The sequence below is a fragment of the Heliangelus exortis genome, chromosome 23 (assembly GCF_036169615.1).
Source record: "Heliangelus exortis chromosome 23, bHelExo1.hap1, whole genome shotgun sequence".
In the NCBI taxonomy this organism is placed as follows: domain Eukaryota; kingdom Metazoa; phylum Chordata; class Aves; order Apodiformes; family Trochilidae; genus Heliangelus; species Heliangelus exortis.
The window spans coordinates 4,028,406-4,048,041 of record NC_092444.1 but is presented as its reverse complement, the minus strand read 5'-3'; the positions used below and the strand labels follow the sequence as shown (position 1 = coordinate 4,048,041).

General features: G+C 44.9%; 1 protein-coding gene across 6 annotated transcripts in view; it reads right to left on the bottom strand.

The window, feature by feature from the left end:
- The window catches only part of RERE (arginine-glutamic acid dipeptide repeats), a 205,257-nt gene that overhangs the window by 5,018 nt on the left and 180,603 nt on the right, over positions 1 to 19,636 (bottom strand). For 4 of the 6 annotated variants that reach the window (XM_071767166.1, XM_071767167.1, XM_071767169.1 and 1 more), the window contains 8 exons: positions 11,041 to 11,203; positions 8,752 to 8,844; positions 7,794 to 7,993; positions 6,779 to 6,940; positions 5,618 to 5,731; positions 3,672 to 5,050; positions 3,052 to 3,274; positions 1,490 to 2,213 (listed from right to left, as the gene is read on the bottom strand). In XM_071767166.1, the coding sequence (XP_071623267.1) occupies positions 1,490 to 2,213; positions 3,052 to 3,274; positions 3,672 to 5,050; positions 5,618 to 5,731; positions 6,779 to 6,940; positions 7,794 to 7,993; positions 8,752 to 8,844; positions 11,041 to 11,203 (3,058 nt within the window). The remainder of the gene's footprint in view (positions 1 to 1,489; positions 2,214 to 3,051; positions 3,275 to 3,671; positions 5,051 to 5,617; positions 5,732 to 6,778; positions 6,941 to 7,793; positions 7,994 to 8,751; positions 8,845 to 11,040; positions 11,204 to 19,636) is intronic. The other 2 variants (XM_071767170.1, XM_071767168.1) reach the window with 2 other exon arrangements.

Sequence of the window (19,636 nt, the reverse complement as noted above, 5' to 3'; positions counted from 1 at the left end):
TCCTTTGTTTGCAAAAGACAATGTCTCCATCCTTGTGTGGCATCCAAGATCAAAGCCAAATTACTCTGCAAATACAGGTAAGAGACCTGGCACTGGATTGACTTGGCCTTGTCTGCACCAGCCTTTCATTAGGCTGCAAATGAGAATGTTCTAGCCATGTATTTATCTGGAATGAGTAACTGGGGAGTATCTAGGCTGACGTGGAACAGAGGTCATGAATTACCTGACCACAAAATCCTTGTACAGACACAGTCTGTGACCAATTTCTTCTGCTATCAGTGGAATATGCAAACCTGCCTCAAACTGAACCATTATGTAATCTGCAATCAGTCTCAACCAAAGCCCACAGCACACAGCTAAAGCTGATACTGCTATCACCTCTTCCCTGTAAACCCTGCTCCTTACCAAGCTCAGCCGGGCCCTGCTGATTTCCTTGCTATACAATTTGGCTTCTGTAACAACACTCAAGTTCCTTCCAAACTCCAAAAAACAGACAACCCTACTACTTCCAATGCATATTGCTCCAAGGCAAAGTATGCTATATTTACTTGCACAAACACTACATTTGTAGCCAGCTGCACTAGAAACTGTACTTTAAGTACTTGGACTCTTTTTTTTCCTACTTAGAAGCTACTGCACCTGGTGCCTTGCTTGCTACGTTCTCTCTGGTCTGCCACCAAAAATAAGAAAGATTCTTGTGCGTCATCTTCCAGACTCCAGAATTCTAGAGGAATGCTTTAGAAATGAGCAGGGTATAGATTCACTTTTGAGATTATTAAATACTTAAAAAAAAAATTTCCACACATACGAATATGCAGTTGCTACAAAGATGCCAACCCATAAATTTGCATGGTTCTATATTAGAACTGTGACAGAGTATTTCAGCTCAACCAAAGCCAGATGGTTAGCAAGTCAAATGGCTAAAAAGATGGGAGGCTTCCTCTCTGAGTTTTTTTCCAGCTTCTATACGGAAACACCACCTACGGCTCCTCTCCAGCTATAGTCATTACACACAGCATCAGCTTTAGCAGTGCTCCCAGCTCCACGACATCTCTTCTAGTGATGAGACTTCACCCAGTGGAGTCTCCACCTGCATACACCAGACACCACTGTAAGGTGGTGCTCTGGGACCTCAATACTTAAAAAAACAGAAACACCACAAAACCAATAAACCAGCAAAGCTTTCACCAGCAAAGTCGCCATGAAGATCACTGTTACTGTCACATATTTTATGGCTGTTCCTAATCCACCCACCCAAGAAAAGTCATTGTTAGCCACTACTGGTCCAGCCTCCCCCAAAAAATCATTGTTTGCATTTCAGTTATCACAACCTTACACAGTCCAGAAGTCATATCACCTACAAGTAAACTGGGATTTTGCTGCTTTAATTCCAGAATCCCAGCTCTGCCTCTTTCGGTTGGGCTGCTGCTACCAGCTCAGCAGAGAGATTCCCTGGGGAACCTCCCCGACCTATTTCCCCCGGGCTCACCTTGATGTAAGGGATCCTGCTGATGTAGGTGTAAATGTGAGTGGATGTGTGAATGTTGGTGATGGTGAGGAGTGACATTGAACATCTGGAGCCGTGCCAAGGGGTCGTTTGTCAGCGATGCCATCCGCTCCGCATGTATCCTCTCTGCAGCCAGTCTGTCGGGGTAGCTCATTTCAGGCCGTAGCTGTGGCCCTGCCAGTGCAAGTCTCTCTCTTTCCAAGGGGTTCAAACCCGGATGGAAGGAAGCAAACGGGTGAGGTCCCGCTGTCGGGGGAATAGTCAGTGCACCGTGCCTGGCAAAATGCTCCATGGGGTTAGTAGCTGGGTGCAGCGCATCCAGCTCCGGGGGCTTCACCTCAAAGCCAGGTTTCATCCTCTCTCTCAACTCCCTCTCCCGGATTTCTCGCTCCCGGATCTCCCGTTCCCGCAGCTCTCGCTCCCGAATGGTGGGATCCACGTTGTAGAGACCGGGCATGTGGTAGGCCAGAAGTGGATCCGTGGGGTTCAGAGGGACGAAGAAGGGATGGTTACGGTTTGTTGGTGACATGACGTGAGGACGGGCGTATTCACTCAGCGTTCGTAAAGCGGGTGTGTCGGGACCGATGTAAGGTGGGACAGCAGCGATGGTTGTTGGTGGAGGTTCAAATGAAGGTCTCATATGTGCTGGCCCACTGAGCTGAGACTCTCCAAGGCGGCCTTCATGGGAGGAGCTGGATACCTTCTGCTGCACAGAAGGGGGGGGTGGAAGAGAATTTTAGTTCAACACATTTGGCTTGGAAACACATCAGACACAAACGACCCTTCCTGTGCCTCAATTTCTACAGGGAGGTAAGTTCAGCCTGCTCAGTCTCACAACTGTGTCCTCCAGTGTGGTCTGGGGGAAGAACAAGATATTGTCTATTTTGTAGGTCGGAAGATAGCTACCCTCTGAAGTAGCCTCAAAGCTACACTAACAGCTTTGCCATGAGTAGAGCAGCAACTGCTTGGCAGTTCTCACAGCCATGGGCAACAGCTGGCTGGTACGTGTCACTACAGACTACCACTCCTGCTTGCAGTGTGCTCTTCCTCTCCACACTCACTGCTATCCTAAAACTCATCTCCACAATGTGCAACACAACAAATTGCACTCCTTTCACATCAGGACTTTGCATCCCCCCAGAGTTCAGGTCTCCCCATAAAAACAAACTTTAAAAGCCTTCAGATTCCTTTTTTCCAGCAGACAGTACTCTTGTGCCTGCACAGTAGAAGGTACACAAAGGCATTCACTGTCTTTTCCACTGCAAGTAAACAATACTCGTTATTCCCAGTTACACTGGCTTCCCACACATCAGGAACAGACTAGGAGTGGAAACTTTGTTTTCCATTAAGAGACAAAAGTCACAGGCAGGCCAGGAGGTGCTCTGGGTGCCTTTCACTTAATACACCAGGCTCCTGCATTCCCAAATACCTGCTTGCAAATGCATTCAAGTGCTTCTGGGGATTTGGACTCTCTAGTCACCACCCAGGTCAGATCCAGCCATCCCTGCTCCCCTGAGCCACTCTTCAGCTCCCAATAAACCTACCGCAGCTCTTTCTGCTTCTCTTTCACGCTCTCGCTCCCTCTCTCTTTCCTTCTCTTTTTCTTTTTCTCTTTCCCTCTCTTCTCTGGCTTTCTGCTCTGCTTCTCTTTTGGCTTTTTCAATGGCCTCTTCTCTCTTCTTGGCCAGTTTTGATCCTGCCAGAGGCATGAAGTATAAGTCTGCTCTTGAGCAGGAATTGTAGCCACGGTCCAGGTGCTTATAGAATCTGAAAGAAACAGAACAGGAGTGTTAGCACTGGGAAAGATGCAGGAGTGTGAGGTTTAAGAGCTTTATGTCCAAAAAAGGAAAGTATCATTATACACTTACACAGTAGCACCACCTCCTTCCCTGAAAACCATGATAAAATTAATTGTACCACATCACTCCACAGACGAATAGAGCTCTCTCACAATTACAAACTGCAATGCCCTCTCTGAATATGCTGGGTGAAACAGCACATTTCCAGAAAAGCAGAGGGAAACCATGCCAGAAAGAGAGGCTGACAAGATGCTCATGTAAAATACACTCAGCTCCCCCAGGAGCTTATTTCTCAGCTTTTGGGAGTGCCCTGCTACACATGAAACCAGAGCACATTGAGGAAGCACTTCTGACAACCTCCATACCTGGCTGATTGACTAGCATGACTTGGTGTATCCACCACAGTAGGTTCTGGTGATGGACTTCTGGGTGGAGGGGGAGGGCTTTCTGGTTCCTCAGTTTCATCTGGGACTTCTTCTTTGATTTGAATAGGTGGTAGTGTGCAGGCTGTCACCACTGGCACGTTTCCACTAGAAGCTGCTGACGTGGAGATGGAAGTCTGAAGTGGGATGCCAGGCACAGTGGGTGGTGTGGAAGTGGAGGGGCAAGAAGGAGGGGTGATGGAAGGTGGACCTCCTGGGACAAATGGATGCTGAGAAAAGGGGGGCTGGGAGGATACCTGATGGAGTCCAGATGGGGGGTGATTAGCAGGTGGGGGAAGGCTCTGATTCTGTGTCAGCACAGGAGGCTGGGCTTGTGAAGACTGCAATGGTTGGCTTTGAGGCATCAGCTGCAAAGGAGGAGGGTGTGCAGATGGAGGGTGGTGAGTTGAGAGGGAACTCAGAGGCTTTAAAGCAGGTGGCGGAGGCAGGTTGGAGTTCATTGAGAATGGAGATGGGCCAGAGAGATGAGGAGGGTGCTTGTGGGATGGAGCAGTGGGGAGCTGAGGGATTGGGGTGGTAGGGGGAGGTTTGATATGAGGCATGGCCATGGGAGCAGGGGGCAGGGGCTGCTCCCGGGGGGGCTGAGCCTGCTGCAGCGAGGTTGCAGTTGGCAGGACAGGCTGTGAGACCTGGAGAGAGGAGTGAGAATGAGATGGTGCTTGTGTCTGAAGGGGAACCTGAGACTGAGATGACTGAGTGGGGAGGGAAAAGGGCTGGGAAGGTACAGGGTGAGGCAGGAGGGGCTGAGCCTGCAGGCTGTGAGGGGCAGGCTGGGCCTGGCTGTGGATGGGAGGCTGGGAGTGGGGCTGGGAGGAGGCAGGGGCTGGCTGGCTCTGAGACACACTCAGAGGCTGCAGTGGTGGGTGGGGTGATGGGAGCCTCTGAGGGTGCAAGGCAGGGGCCTGCTGGATGTGGGAATGAGGAGGTGGTGGGGCAGGGGCCTGGGGCTGGCTGGAGGGCTGGGACGCTGACGGTGAGACCTGTGGTGGAGCTGCAGTAGCACTGGACACCGCTGGCAGCGATGCTGGTAACTGGGCTGAGACTGGTGGTGTTGGAGGAGGAGCCTGGCCAGAGCCATTCTGTGCCTGAAGGACTTGGGGCTGTGCCTGCAGCACTTGCTGTTGAGCAGAGGAATCTGAGTCACTCTCATTGTCTTGAGGGCTCGGGATGCTGGGTGAGGTGCTCCGGTTATCCTGGTCAATGTCCTTGGGGTCACTGCTCCCTTCATCATTGACACTGCGGCTGTCGGAGCTCTCCCCTTCGCCCTCACCCTCTGAGGGAGAGTTTGGCCTGCTGATCTCCTGCAGAGAGGGAAGGAAAACCACTCTGCATGAGAACACTGCACAAAGAACCTTTCCAGCACACCATAGGATGCAAACTCTTACACGTGGTGTGCAGACACAAGGGCAAGAACCACCCCTTCAACCTCACAGGTCTTAAAACAGCCCAGGTAACGCAAATATCATAAAGGGAGGGGCAAAGACAATGGAGCCAGGCTCTTTTGGAGCAGAGAAGGCATCCTGAAAGCATTTGATACCATTAAATTTAGAGAACTCCAGTGGTGGTCTTCAAACTTGCCACAGGAGAAGAAAAACAAATTTTAATTAAAAATATTTGGAGCAGGGGGTGGAAAATTATTCACATATACTCCTATACAGTTATTACTGATATTAAAAAATTCTGGACTTACCCACTGCTTTTCAACAGAAGGAACACATTATAGAGGTGGTTGCTTTCCAGCCACAGCTTTAAGTTAGAATTTGCTGTGGCTTAAATCAATTTCATGTCTTTGGTTTGTTACTGGGTTTGCACCTCCTCCCACTCTCAAACCGGTCTCTTAAGAGAAAATATTCCTCTGTGAGACTCACTTGAGTTTTGGATTTTTTGGCATTGGACCTGTCTGGTTCCTCTGTGTCAGAAGCTGCCTTTTCCCGCTGCCTCTTGGAGTTCTTGAGAGGAGAAGATGCCTCTTCCTTTATCTTCTGCCATAAAACATGTAGAACACAACAGTTACCAGTGATGTAAATGCAAAAGTAAATCAAGCATATGCCAGTCCTATTTAATGCAAATAAATAACAAGAGTGCACTATGGAATACACTCTTCTAAAAGAGACCAACACCAGTTGTTAACAGAAGATGGAGCAAGCATTTCTGCAGTACACAGGTCCATGATAAGTCTCTTTCTAACACATGGAAGTCTTGCTTTACTCCTGATATTCTGAGAGGGATATTTTTATATCCCCTCAAACATAGGGCTAGCAGTGAGTAGCTATTACCAGATTACTACCTTCTTTTATGGCCTGGGGCAGCTTTATACACCACATAATTACCTAACCTAACTTCAAGTTTTGCTTAGTTCTCAGTTTTATCATGTGAAAACTTGCTCCATACTCCAGTTTTCAGTTTTTTGGGTTTCTTTTTTAATTATGTATTTTTAACCTGCTACTTTTCAATTTACAGTGCTTAATGGCAAGCTTTCCCACTTCATCTGGCTTGCTTTCTTCAGTAGTTTCTTTGAAAGGCACTTATTTGAAACAGACTAAACCGTCAGCTTGCTCTGAAAAATTATGTGAATATACATACAGAAAACCAGTAACAGAAGTAGCCTCAATTACTACATATTCATATGCCTTTGTAAACAAAGATTAAGTACTGCTTAAAAAAAAAATCCCCCAAACTGCCTACTTGTCTCAAATACAGGATTTCTGATCTGTATTACTTCTGTGAGCTTAATGCCTACATTTGCATCTGAAATTGAAGGATTAATTTATCATAAGAGCAGTAAGGTTATGTGAGGATACTGTAATGGTTATCACTACACATCCTTACATACAAGCACAAAGCATCAGTCAAGATGCACCATTAAAATTTTTTGCTTATCCGAACAAGTAGGAATTTCTAGGTCACCGAGAGATTCCCTGGGCCTTCCAGAATCTGCATCTCATTTATCTGCCTGAAGAGGCCACTGATGTCCAGTCCTAACACACATACACACACACACAAAAAAAAGAAGAATGGAAAAATTTTACCTTGGTAGACTTCTTCACTGAATCTGCTTTGCTGTCATTGCTGGAGGTGCTGGCAGCACTGGGGGAGTTGCGGCCACTGGAACGGATGTCTTCATTGATAGGGGAGGCTCTACCATCAGGGCTGGCTGGCTGCTTTTTACGACCACTGCGTAGTGTAGACATCTATTTGAGGAAGAGAAATATAAGTTCATCAAAGTCGGCATTTGTCCAACCTTGTCATTTTGGTCTGCCTTACAATAGAGGAATGGATGGAGCACTCCTGCCCAGAGTTTGAGAAATGAAATTTTCTTGAAAACTCATCTGGACTTAAAGGCAAAAGGAGGCATATCCTCAATTTCTCTACTCAAAAATAATAAGTGCTAGTGATTTTGTTTATTAGTGTCTGCTAGAAACAATATTAGAAATATGCTCCAAAGCTGCTGCTGTTTGCATGCTGAATTTTCTTTGTGAAACACAGGTACTCATATTTTTAAGTGTGCAAACACACAGAGTGACTGAGGTGATTAAAATAAAGGCTCCCTCTTGGCATTCAAGCAGTCAAGACCAGTTTCTAAAACCACAGTTTCAATGTGTTCCTGCTTTGCAATAAGGAATCCCAGTCAAATGCATTTCAACCACTGAATCTGTTTCCCTCCCAGGTTTTTTGATGACTGGCTACCATAAAACAATGAAGCCAACCTTACCTGACAGTGCAGCCTCACAAGATACTTAGAAGCAATTATCATACCATCACGATCAGAAAGATAGAGAGGGAAGGGTAAGGAAAACAAATCTATCTGCTGCATCTGCCCTTCTGATGACAGCCCACTGCCACCCACTAAAAACATAGAAATATCAAGTTTGACTAGAACTTGCCAAAGAAAGCTTCAACCTCAGCACATCTCAGGCTTGCACACACAAATACAGCAGCAGGCAAGCAAGGTGGAGGAAGAGTCATTTTAGAAGCCTGACCACCTTTTTCCTTGACTACACCTCCTCTTTAAAGAAGAAACTGTAATGTAAATGTTCAGCCTACCGAGCCTCGACTCCGCCTTGTCCTCATGCTATGCTTTCCACTAAGTCCATCATCTTCCTCTTTGACAGGCTTAAACATAAAGGGGGGAGGGTCTACAGGCTTCTCAATGGGTGGCAGCTCTCCGTATTTTTTGAAGTGAATGCGACAATCAGTGCACAGTAAAATGTTCTCTCGACCGCCGTGGTGCCAGTCCTTGGAAGCTTGGGGCAGAAAAAGCAACAGCTCAGAATACACAATACAACAGATATTCAAAACAAACACATTACATTATTTAAAAAGCACACAACAACCAGAAATAATAGCTGCTTTTCTATGAGCAACAAAGCTTGAGAAATTCTTGGAAAACTCTGCCCTGTTCCAGGCTTAGTCTGTGTTCCAGTGCGTATCTTCAATTTTCAATTTACATAATATTTGCTCACTTAAGCAACCACAGCTTTGAAAACAAAGAAAGAAGCCTTGTCTGCTCTACCTGGGAGCTAACAGGCAGCTATTGTTCTCCAAAGCTGTGGTTTCTTCAAGAGAAGTGAGCTATGACCTTCTTATTTCCTTCCCGTCCCATGCCATGCACATGTCCAAACATCAGACAACTTTCAGGAACACCTACAAGAACCCAGGGCTTCTGTAGAAGTGATTTGGTGCAGCATAATGTCTTGGGCATGACAGTCAAAGGCCAATATTGCTTTATTGTATCACAAACTGATCTTATATACTGAATTCTGTAGACGTTAGCCTGTATAGGTGTCTACATCTCACATGATTCTCCTTTGTCACTGCAACATTAATTTCCAACGATAAAGCATGATTAACTCTGCTAGGAAGGCTGTGTATTTCAGCTGATTCAAGCCCACAATTTTCTGAACAGCTGTACATGAACACAAACTGCTCTTGCTTGGATGAACCCACACTGAACAGGCAGGAGCAGCAAGGAGAGGAACAGAGCAATGACTCAGGTGCGTACTGGTTGTGAAGCAGTGGCGGCAGGCGTAGCCCTTCAGTTCCTGTTCACTGTCCTCACTGTCAAAGTCATCTTCACTGGCTGAGCTCAAATCCACTGAAGGAAGAAAAAACAAGGGAAGAAGAGGAAAAGAGAAATGAAAAACTCAGCAGGATTTTACACTTCCTCCCACTTGGCTAAAATAACCATTAACAATAATAAATCTCACACTTCCTACAGCCACCTTGCCTTGCAAACCATTACTTCTATTTTGCAAACTAAACAGGGCCAGACCTCACCAGTGTACAGACTGAAGGAGCATTCCAGGAATGCACCAAGTGATACAATTCACAAAACCTTTAATTCAGTACACAGTACTGTTCCAATTAAGTTGCCATTCAAATACTGACTGTGCTTGGTTAGAGGCTGTTTTCCAAAAGTACCATTTTCCAAGAGGAAGGAGCTTTCTCTCTTGAACCTGGTCAAGTAAGTCAAATATTCTATACTTAATCCTACTTTACTAGATTCCATGAACAGATACTGTGGTGACATTTCTGGGTCTTATTTTGTTAAATAAAGACCTCATCTTCTAAACCAGATTGTGACTGAGCTGTTACACTCAGTTAGACAGTAACTACATTTAACTCAAGAGCTAAATGTGTTTTGTGGGTGGAAGAAACAATGCTTACAGACAATGTATCTGTTTGAAAAACATTTTGTGATTCTTTTGCATGAGGTACTACAAGGATACTACCAGCTTTCCAATCCTTACCACAAGCCTCCTTCAGAGTTTTAACCCATGGCAAACTTACATTTCAAGAATGTCACATTTAGAAGAAGTGGAGAAAATATAAAGGGTTCCCACCCTTTGGGGCAAACAGTATACACCGGAGAAGCTGATTACATGGCTGTGAGCTAAAAAGCACCATGTAAACCACTGAAAATCTGCAGACATCACCAAAACTCTATCTTACTTCATCTTCTAAAACAACACATCCTTTCTTTTTGAGAGCACTGCATTTTTCCAGCACCATCACTATCAATTCACATTGTAACAGGTCTATAATTTGTCACAAGCAGAAAGCCCTGAGGCTTCTTTTGTTCACATCTTTAATTAGAAGATAACTCCTTGATGCCAGAATGCTGTTTTTCTAAAGGTTCCAAGAGGATATTTTGTAACACATGCAGGTTAGAGAGAGGAAGGAATTCTATAGTATTTGCCATTAACATTTATCAACTCATTACCCTTCAAATTAACACAGGGTCCCCCATTTAATACCAGTAGCTGCTACTGCTACCCTAATATCTACAATAATTCTTGCAGATGTTTAAACTGTGACTGAAAAATTGACACCTAGATAGGACTTGCTCTTACTAAACTGATTTTTTTTATTCTCATCCTTCCGTTTCATCCATATGGATTGGTCCTTCCAGCCTCATGTGCTCACAAGTGCTGAGTATCTTGGATCAAGCTGTAGATTCAAGATCCTAAATACTTGTGCACACAGAAACCAGCAGTAAATCCTATTAATTTCAGCCAGGAGAAGCTAATAGCTCTTTCTTACTACCTCACCAACACCCTCTCCAGAATTCTCCATCCCTCCTGCTCACCACATCCCTGTTCTTTATTAACAAGTCTGCCAACTCCTGCCTTCCACACAGTCCCTTTTCCTTAGAAGGCCTGTGAGATGTGCTGGGTTCAGTCCGTAGAAAAAACTGAAGTTACAGGGCAACATAAACCTTTACATAAGGATAAAAGTTAATATACCCATATGGGCATCATTAATCAGAACCCTTTGGAATGCAATGCATTTCACTGCTTTGGGTAATCATTCTTTGCTTAGACATTTCTGCCCTGGTCAAGGCCAATGTCCTTCCACGATGCATTAAAATCCAGCAGTGCTGACTGCAGCACTCAGCCTGAGATCCAGAAGGTGTGTGTCACCCAGTAGGGATGAAGGGGATGTCCTTCCAATGGGATGAAGGACTTCCTTTCTTTCTGCATTTTCTAATTCCCATTCCTGTAATAAGCCCGGAGAAAACACAACACAAAACCAAGCAAAGAGTAGGAAAATGCAATAGCAGGGAAATGTTTCCATCCTTACAGGATGCTTTTATGTTTAAGAACTGCACAAAGCACTTGGTGATCAAAGACGCCTACCACATTCCAGCATAATGGTATAGGAACAGGAGAGGGCAACGGCCTGAACTCCATTTCCTTGCTTCATTCACTCGAAGGTACACCACCATTACATTACTGTTGCTCCCTGCATCTAAACAAAGATAAATGCATTGCTTTTAGCTTCCACTTACAGAATTCACTGGAGGGGGGCCTGGAGGGAGTGTTGACTGGAGTGGAAGCGGTTCGAGTTTTAATTCTCCGAAACACAGCCTGTCTCCGATGCCTACGGTGGGCTCGAGAACTTGCTGCTTCAGGGGTTTTCTTCCAATAGTAATAGAAGGTGATTAGTTCTCCCTGCAAATACAGAAGGAGTATGTTAGAGGGGCATGCAAAGCTGTCTTGCCAGCCTTTTTTCCTCCCTTTCACTCTCTGTAAGCGCACACATGTATTTTTGTAGGAAGCTTTGTGATGTATTTCAGCCAGGCAAAAGAATTCTTCAGACAGGAAGAAAAACAGAAAAAAAAATTTTTTTTTTTTTTTTTTTTTTTTTTTGGTTGTTCACTTCTGCAAGGGAGGAACAGAAGTAAATAAGCACCCTCTCATTCCTCTCCTCCTCCACTAGAAGAGGACAGGGAAGTCTGCATCCAGCTTCCAAGTGCTGCTGGTCTCAGCAGTTGGGAAGAAGGTGCCCTTGCCTTGCTGGCAGCATCCTGGGGACGCCTCTGCACAGCTCAGGAGGCACCACATCCAGAGAGGTACCACCTTTCAGTGAGTTGTCAGAACAAATAACTGAGAATTGCTAAGAATACCCTTGTGTTTACAGAAAAAAGAGACACTGCCATTTTGTCAACCTACAGTCTTGCACACAGCTATTTTTAAATATCCCTCTTTAAGATGCTGAAAGTTAGAATCAAAATGTGTTCAGCAAGGAGTCTACAGCCATAACTCAACCCAACTACAGTAAATTGTGTTTTAATTTGAATATATATGCCCACATCTAAATTAATTAAGCAGTTAAAAGAGCACACCTAGAGAAATGAGTGATAATTTCACAGCATAATGCATCTGGCTTACATTCAGAAAAGTGGAGCAGCTGCCATTCAAACTAGCGGATGTAATGCTGCACTGAGGAGCAGCATGTGGTTTTAATCTCTCCTCTCTTACTTTGAAACCTCATCATTTCCTGGTGACTTGTCTGCCTCTGAGGGAAAAGGTGTTGTTTCTTTCAAGTCGTAAGAGAAAAACAGCAAAGTTCTAACCAGCTCCTTGAAAAAAATCAACATCAGAACAAACATACCTGAATTGCCCACAAAAAGGGTTTCTTTGAACTACATTTTATGTGATCAAATAACCTAACCTCAGCCTGCTCCCTCCCTGGGGAAATCCTGCAGCCTCTGCTCAGGGCAAATCACTAGCCTCAACTCTAATAAAGACACACCCTTAATCCAAACTCTCCCAAGGGCCTCAAAAAGGCAATTATAGCCATAACCAACATCTGTACCATCCAAACACTCCAATGACAAAAGGAGGATGTTGTTCTAGACATTAACTGCTGACATTTAAGACACTTCAGGATTTTATCAAAGCCTAATGCAAAAACAAACACGAGAGGAAAAAAAAATAGAAAAACCCCAAAACAACCCACAGCCATAACTTGGGAGTTCTGGCAAGAGAGAGAAGAGGGGCATTTTAGATCTGCACTGCTATAGCCTGGGACTGATGCTACTGAACTCCACCAGAGACCTGAACAATGTTCACACCATCCTGTACACAGAGAAATATTGGGTGAGGAGGAAGAAGAACAGGTGAGGAAAACAAATCCTTACCTACAATTGTAGATTCTGCAGAATGAGAGCCCCGCTAAAAAAAATCTTCAAATATGCTACTACTCTTTCCTCAAGAAAATCTAAAACTAAAATGGGAGCAGGCTGGCAATGAGCATTCAAGCTATGTCAAATCTGGGAAGAACAGAGAGTTCTGACACCCAGCACTGCTCCTGCATGTTCAACTGTACGTGTTTGCTTTAGAAATACCATTTACTTGGAGTCCATTAAGCAGGCTCAAAGTCCATCTGGCACAACTGTTTGTCAAACTGAGGATACAACCTGTGCCAGGAGGCAGATGAAGCTCTGCAGAAAAGCTTATACAATGCTTTTCACAGGTAGAAAGTCTCTTGCAAATGGAACTTGCCACATTTTACCTATAAATTCATGTATATAGAATCTGAGGTGTCAGCACTGAGGAGCAAGTCAGTAAATTTCATGTCAGTGAATCTAATGTGTCCTGTGACATATGGCAACAGCAGAGTCCAACCCAATCTGTCTCCCTCCCCATCAAAGGATAGGAAATGAGAACCTATTTGTGCTCTATTTACAAATCAGATCCCAAAGAAAGCTTACAACTTACACAAACAATACCTCATAACCCAAGCTTTTCAAAAAGAAATGGTGTTTATTTCTAAAACCCCACTAACTTCATGAGCATAATGTTTTTCCCCCCCTCCCAAAGCTGCTGTCACAACTGCACGCAGATAAAGATGAAACGGAAGGTTTTGCATAACTTTCACGCCATCTACAAAATCTGGATATACTAAAAGACCACAGAATATTCTGTACTCTGAATTTGTCAGACTGCACAGCTCCATGACTCAGTAAATGACTCAACTTTCTGACAGAGATGGAGAAGCAGAGAGGAAGCACACGCAGAGACTGTTCATGTTCTTTGGATACACAGGGCTTAGACACGTCCTACACTGAAAAAATTCCATGCCACATCTTATTAGCTGCCTGGCTATCTAATATTATATTGTCTACCTAAAGGATTAAATGCTGGAGTGGAGGGGGACTGGAAGGATTAAAGGCAGCAAACTGCTGACTGCACGGGTGGCAGAGGCTTGAGCACAAAGGAGTAAGTCAGGAAAGCTTTGGTCCTACAGCCAGGGAGTGAAAACAGCTTCCAGCTTCACTGCAATTCAAGTCAAATGAACTTTAATCAAACATGCATAGTGTGTGCTCTTGGAAACCCATGGCACATAAATTCAGGGAACAAAAGCTGTTGCAGAAATCAATAGCCTACTGAAACATTAACACAGTCAGGCATTGATCAAAAGACCCTTTTACAAAAGGCAGCCTTGCAAATTAGCTGCTGGTTTTGCTTGCAAGCAAACAGGAAAGCATAAACGGGGCTGACATGAATGACCTGTAATGATCATTTTGTTCCTGGCCATCTCACCTCAGCCCACCACAAGGTCTTGCAGTCAACACGTCCCCAGCTCTGCTGGAACTGCCGGCAGCTGATGAACTGCGGAAGGCGGCTGCTGGCACAGGGGGAGGGCTGACAGCAGCTGCTCTGGATCTGCTTTTCTGGGTAGCAGGTCTATACCCAGGGGAGCAGCTCTAACATAACAACCTGCAAAATACACCCTGTGTCCCCTCCGAAGCCGTTCTGTGCCAGGAACTGGGTATTGCTGGCAACACACAAATCACATGAGATAAAGGAGACTGAACCCTCCCTTCATGACATCATTGTACTTGTTCAAATTAAGGGTGACATCCTCCTCACTTCCCAACTTCAGAGATAAATTAAGGAAGGGGTGAGACCAATGAAACAACTTCTGCCTATGGTGAGGTCTCTGGCTGATGGTGAAAAGAGCTTACAAGCCAGTCCAGGCAGGGCTGAACCTGCTGCTTCCAAAAGGGACCTTCCTCACCACTCTAGCTCAGTGGCCTGAGGTGCAGGGACCATCAGAAGTCAGGAGGACACTGTCCCCTTTTGCAACATGCACCATACAAGTGTTTCTGGCACCCTCTTCTCCTCCCTGCACCAGATCAGTTCCCTCAAGGGAACAGCTTTTTCCATCAGTGTGGGGAGAAGATTTCATTTCTTTCCCAGTCTTCCTTGTTGACAGTAACAGCCTCACCCCACTCACCACCACCTCTCTCCTGCAATTGAAACTCCATTTTTCCACGTTAACATCTGATTAACTGTCCCAAGCAATAAATCAAATCAGAAGAATTGTTCAGGCTTATAATGTCACCTTTTCTCAAAAACACCGACTGAAGTTTCACAAGACACAGGGACTAGGTTCCTCACCAAAAAACAGGGTTCAGCTTTCATCAGTTTTAAAATTTTAAAATATATCCAGCACTCAACTCCTCAAATCTCTTGCCTTCTTCTGCCAAGGCCATTTCACCCCATGTTGCGGGTACACTGGAATAAAAAGTCACACTCCGTCTCCTTCTGGCTCTGTTCTAGGGATTATTTTTAAAGAGAAAGACATGGTTCAGATCCACTCCCACAGGAGTATGCAACAATTTCTCTGCAGTTCAGCTCTGGAAGCTGAGCTGTGCCCAGCAGCCCACAACCTCCCTAACCCCACTCCATCCCGCACAGCACAGACCAACATTTATTAGATAAATGCCTTGGCATCTGGCACCTTCCTCTTAACCTCTCCCACCCTTTTCAACCACTGCTTCTACCCATATTTTTTTGCAGTTTAATCTCCAAGCCCCATCACCAGGGCAGGCTTTCCTAACTCTTCCAAACCCTTGACAAGCCAAGAGCAGCATCAGTAAGTGCTGGTATCCTGGTTCCTCACTTCTTATCTGTAGTTTTCAAATGTAAAATACACAATACAAGCTCTGCCTCATGTTTGTGTTTAGTCTTGCCTTAGGTAAACACAGGATTAAGTCTGCGGATGCATTTCTGGATTTGAGAGGTTTTGACAGCAGAGCTTGCAGCAGAAGCTGCTCCTGTGGAAGTCAATCACACAAACACATCAGCTTACCTTCAAGTATCTATTATGGTGTAACAGAGTGAGCACACATAATAATTGCTGTTTAATTTCCCCAGAGCCCAGCTCTGCCAGGGAAAAAAAAAATTGGTGGAGGAGGGGGAGAGCTTTACAGCAATTACACAGAAAAGGTAAATGACAACTCTCTTCACTGGCTATAAACCAGCCATGGCAGAGCAGAGGAGAACAGATCATCCAGCTGGGGTTTTAATGAATACACAATCTTTCTGGAATCCATCAAGATTTTATTAAGTCAACTCAATTTAGCTAAAGCTCCCTATTACTGAAGTCCTGTGGTAAAACCATTGTCTCCAGTGCCTCCAACTTCCCTGAATCCCCTGGCTTTACCAGCCCTAGTCACAGCATCTGCATGCCAAGGGACAGCTGGGGAGAAAGGAGCCAGCAAGTGGAGAGCATGCAGGGTTCTCTCTTCTTCTGAGCAGAGACCCAGGCAGAACATCTCCAGCTCTTGTCCTGGTCTAAACAAGACTGAAATTGAAAACATGAAGCAAGGAAGAGATAAAACAGCTCTGTGCAGCCCACAGGAGCTGAGCCCAGGCATTTTTACCATTTCAAGCTTGGTCTCTGTGGCTCTGCCAGCTCTGACAAATAGGTTTACATATGTTCTAATTAAGCAATAAGTCTCAGCAGCTTGCTTAGTAGCACTGATTAATGTCCACCTTGGGTGCACAGGAATGTAGAGAAGACCACAAGTCCTCAGGTGTCACTGATAATGAACTGGGAGCTTAAGCCCAGGTGTGCCCACTAATTAGGGCCTGCCCCAGCCGGAAATGGGTGGGGCTGAAGGGCTAGGTAAAAGGCATGCTCCCAGAAGCAGAGTCAGAAGCAGATGAAGATGCCTGAGGAGAGGAACAGCAGGAAAGAGCTCCCGGAGAAGAACCGAGTCCCCGAAAGAAAGAAGGCTCGCCGCAACATCTGGTGGAGAATGCGGGCAACAACAGCAGCCGTGAACGCTGAGGTAACATAAAGAGCTCTACACGACCACATTGGTTGCGGGAAGCTCTACAAAGCCTGGCTTAAATGCGAAAGGCGATAAAAAGAGCTTTGAAATACGCAACCACGTCAGATGGAGACACCACAGTGGTGCGGGACGCTCTAGAAAAGAGCTCCAAAAACGCAACCATGGGAACAAGCTCCACAAGGCCAGGCTTAAATGCGGAAGGCGGCGTGTAGAAGCTCAAAATAGAAGCCCAGCACGGCGAGATACAACAGCCCGGTATGGCGAGCCAGGTGGGAGAGAAGAATGAGGCTCGAAAGGCGCAGCAAGTTGGCGCGTGGAACTCAAGCCCGAGGAATGCTGAAGCCGAAGCGGAGCTCTGAGCGCGCATCAAGTCAGTGCGGCCCCTGAAACAGAGTCTCCCAGGGACACGCGATAACGCGGTCCTGAAACGGAGCCTCCCAGGGACACACAACGCGGTCCTGAAACGGAGCCCCCAGGGACACGCGATAGTGCAGTCCTGAAAACGGGGCCCTAGGGACACGCGATAAGACTGGTGCGCCGAATGCTCGGAGAAGTCTCTGCATGGCCAGGCATTCCGAGGTGGCGAGTACCAGCGAAAGCTGAGCTGGTGCTTATGAGACCTCATCTCCTGCTGATAATAAAGACCAAAGCAAAAAGGCCGGTAAGAGCCTGAACTTTCCCTCCATTAAGGCTAAGAAAAAAAAAAAAAAAAAAAAAATATTTATTAAATGTCTATCCGGTGCCCCCTCGATGCTCTTAGCTGAGTGTCCCGTGGGGCCCGAGGCGTTTATTTTGAGAAATGTTTGTTGAAAAATGATGAAAATAATTAAATGTTTATCCGGTGCCCCCTCGATGCTCTTAGCTGAGTGCCCTGCGGGGCCCGAAGCATTTACTTTAAATGAATTATGTCTGAATGAAATGTTTTAAAAATGAATTGTAAAAATGTTTAAAAACGAACTGTAAAATGTTTTAAAAATGAATTGTAAATTATTGTAAATGTATAATGAAAAATAATGAAAATGTTAAGGCCTATTGAAAAAAAAGAGGTTTATTTTTTTTTTTCAACAAACAACAAAAAAGGGGGGAAATGTAGAGAAGACCACAAGTCCTCAGGTGTCACTGATAATGAACTGGGAGCTTAAGCCCAGGTGTGCCCACTAATTAGGGCCTGCCCCAGCCGGAAATGGGTGGGGCTGAAGGGCTAGGTAAAAGGCATGCTCCCAGAAGCAGAGTCAGAAGCAGATGAAGATGCCTGAGGAGAGGAACAGCAGGAAAGAGCTCCCGGAGAAGAACCGAGTCCCCGAAAGAAAGAAGGCTCGCCGCAACACAGGAATACTGCATAATCTGAAGAATTACTGAAATTTTAAGAGATGCTTTTAAAAACCAAGCAGTATTTTAGTAACATTACTAAAAAACAAAAAACCAAAACCAACCAACCAAAATAAGCCCCACATTAAATATCAGGGAGTGCTCTCTAGGGAGAACTCTGCAGGTCTCTCAGTTCTCTACCATATTTTCAAAGTACAGGCATTTTATCCAGCAATTCCTCAAGCCACTTATCTTTTGCAGCCTTCTCTCCCCGGTCTCTGCTAAGAACTCTACCTACAATAACAAGAGAAGATTGACTGTCCTAATGCTCTGTGTTTCCTTGTTCTGCCAATAAGGATTCATTTTTTTATTTGAAAACCCTGGCAAAAGAGGCTGCCCAAGTGGGGATCAAAAGAGGAGATTGGGATATAGGAAGCCCACTCCATCTCCTTGGGTTTTTATGCTGTCAATTCATGCCCTGCTAAATGAATAGTGTCAGAATTTCTTGGGAACCCAGCTGAGGCTCCATCTGGATTTTCTGGATTTTCATGTTGTTGGGGAAAAAGCCTGCAATCAGATACAGCTTTATGCTCTATAATTCTCCCTGCTAGAAGAGCACAGATCAGGGGAAGAGTGAGCTTTTATATCCTACAAATTATGGTTTTGTCCAGATAGGTGACACAGGCCAAGCTCACAACAGGTCACTACAGAACCATGTCACCCCAGCAGTGCTGGAACCTGAAAATTTTACTCTAAAAGTTCCTCAGGTAGCAAAGAGAATAAACTCATTTCATTTTTTCCAGTTACTTAAACACACAGATGACTTTTGTAACTGTCCCAAGAGAGTGTATTTACCCTCATTCCCAAATAATAAAAATAACACCACCACAACCATCACGAGTGAGTGTGAACTAAACTCAGCTCTTAGAACAAAATTACGTGTGGGAACTGTAAGTGGCAAGAGACACAAAGTAATGGAATCACTGTGAGGAAACAGGCAGTGAACTGGAACTGCAAAGTGGGGAGAAAATAGGAAAAAAATATATAACAGAGGCTGTAAATAATGTCTTACTTGAAACAAAGATTTATCTGTGGCAACACAGTATCACTCAACCAGTGCACAGCATCTTCTATTTGAGGACAAAGCCAATGAAGCATTTACAAATTCAGTCTCAGCACATCCTTTTCAAATTTCATAGGGTATAGAAACAAAGGGACAGAAGATGTATACATTAGCCAAGATCAGTCCTGTGTGAGAAGTACAACTGCACTCATTAACCTCAAACTATGTGAGGAGTTCCACCAGTGGCAGGCCCTGAAACTCCTTTGGAATTCAAGCCCAGGCCTATTGGACAGGCTTCTGGACATCCATCCTTCTGAAGCACAGCACTAGGTGGCTGTCCCTCAACAGCTCAGCTTTCCTTTTGCCTTCAATACAAGCTGATTTTTTTTCTTCCAATTTGATGTTCTTTTTGCACTCCTACCTCTTGATTGCATGGTTGTAGCAAACCAGAGAAATCTCAGTGTTACTGTCCATAGCCTGAAAAAAAAAACCAATGACACAGCTCTGTACCACATCTAGCTCTCAATTTTCATGTAGCTCTTTTGCTAAAACTTTTCCTGGGTCTGTAATTAAGGCTGCATATACAGTTAGGAAATAAGATACTCAGTGCATGATGGAAAATACCCTTGCTATCTGCTCCAT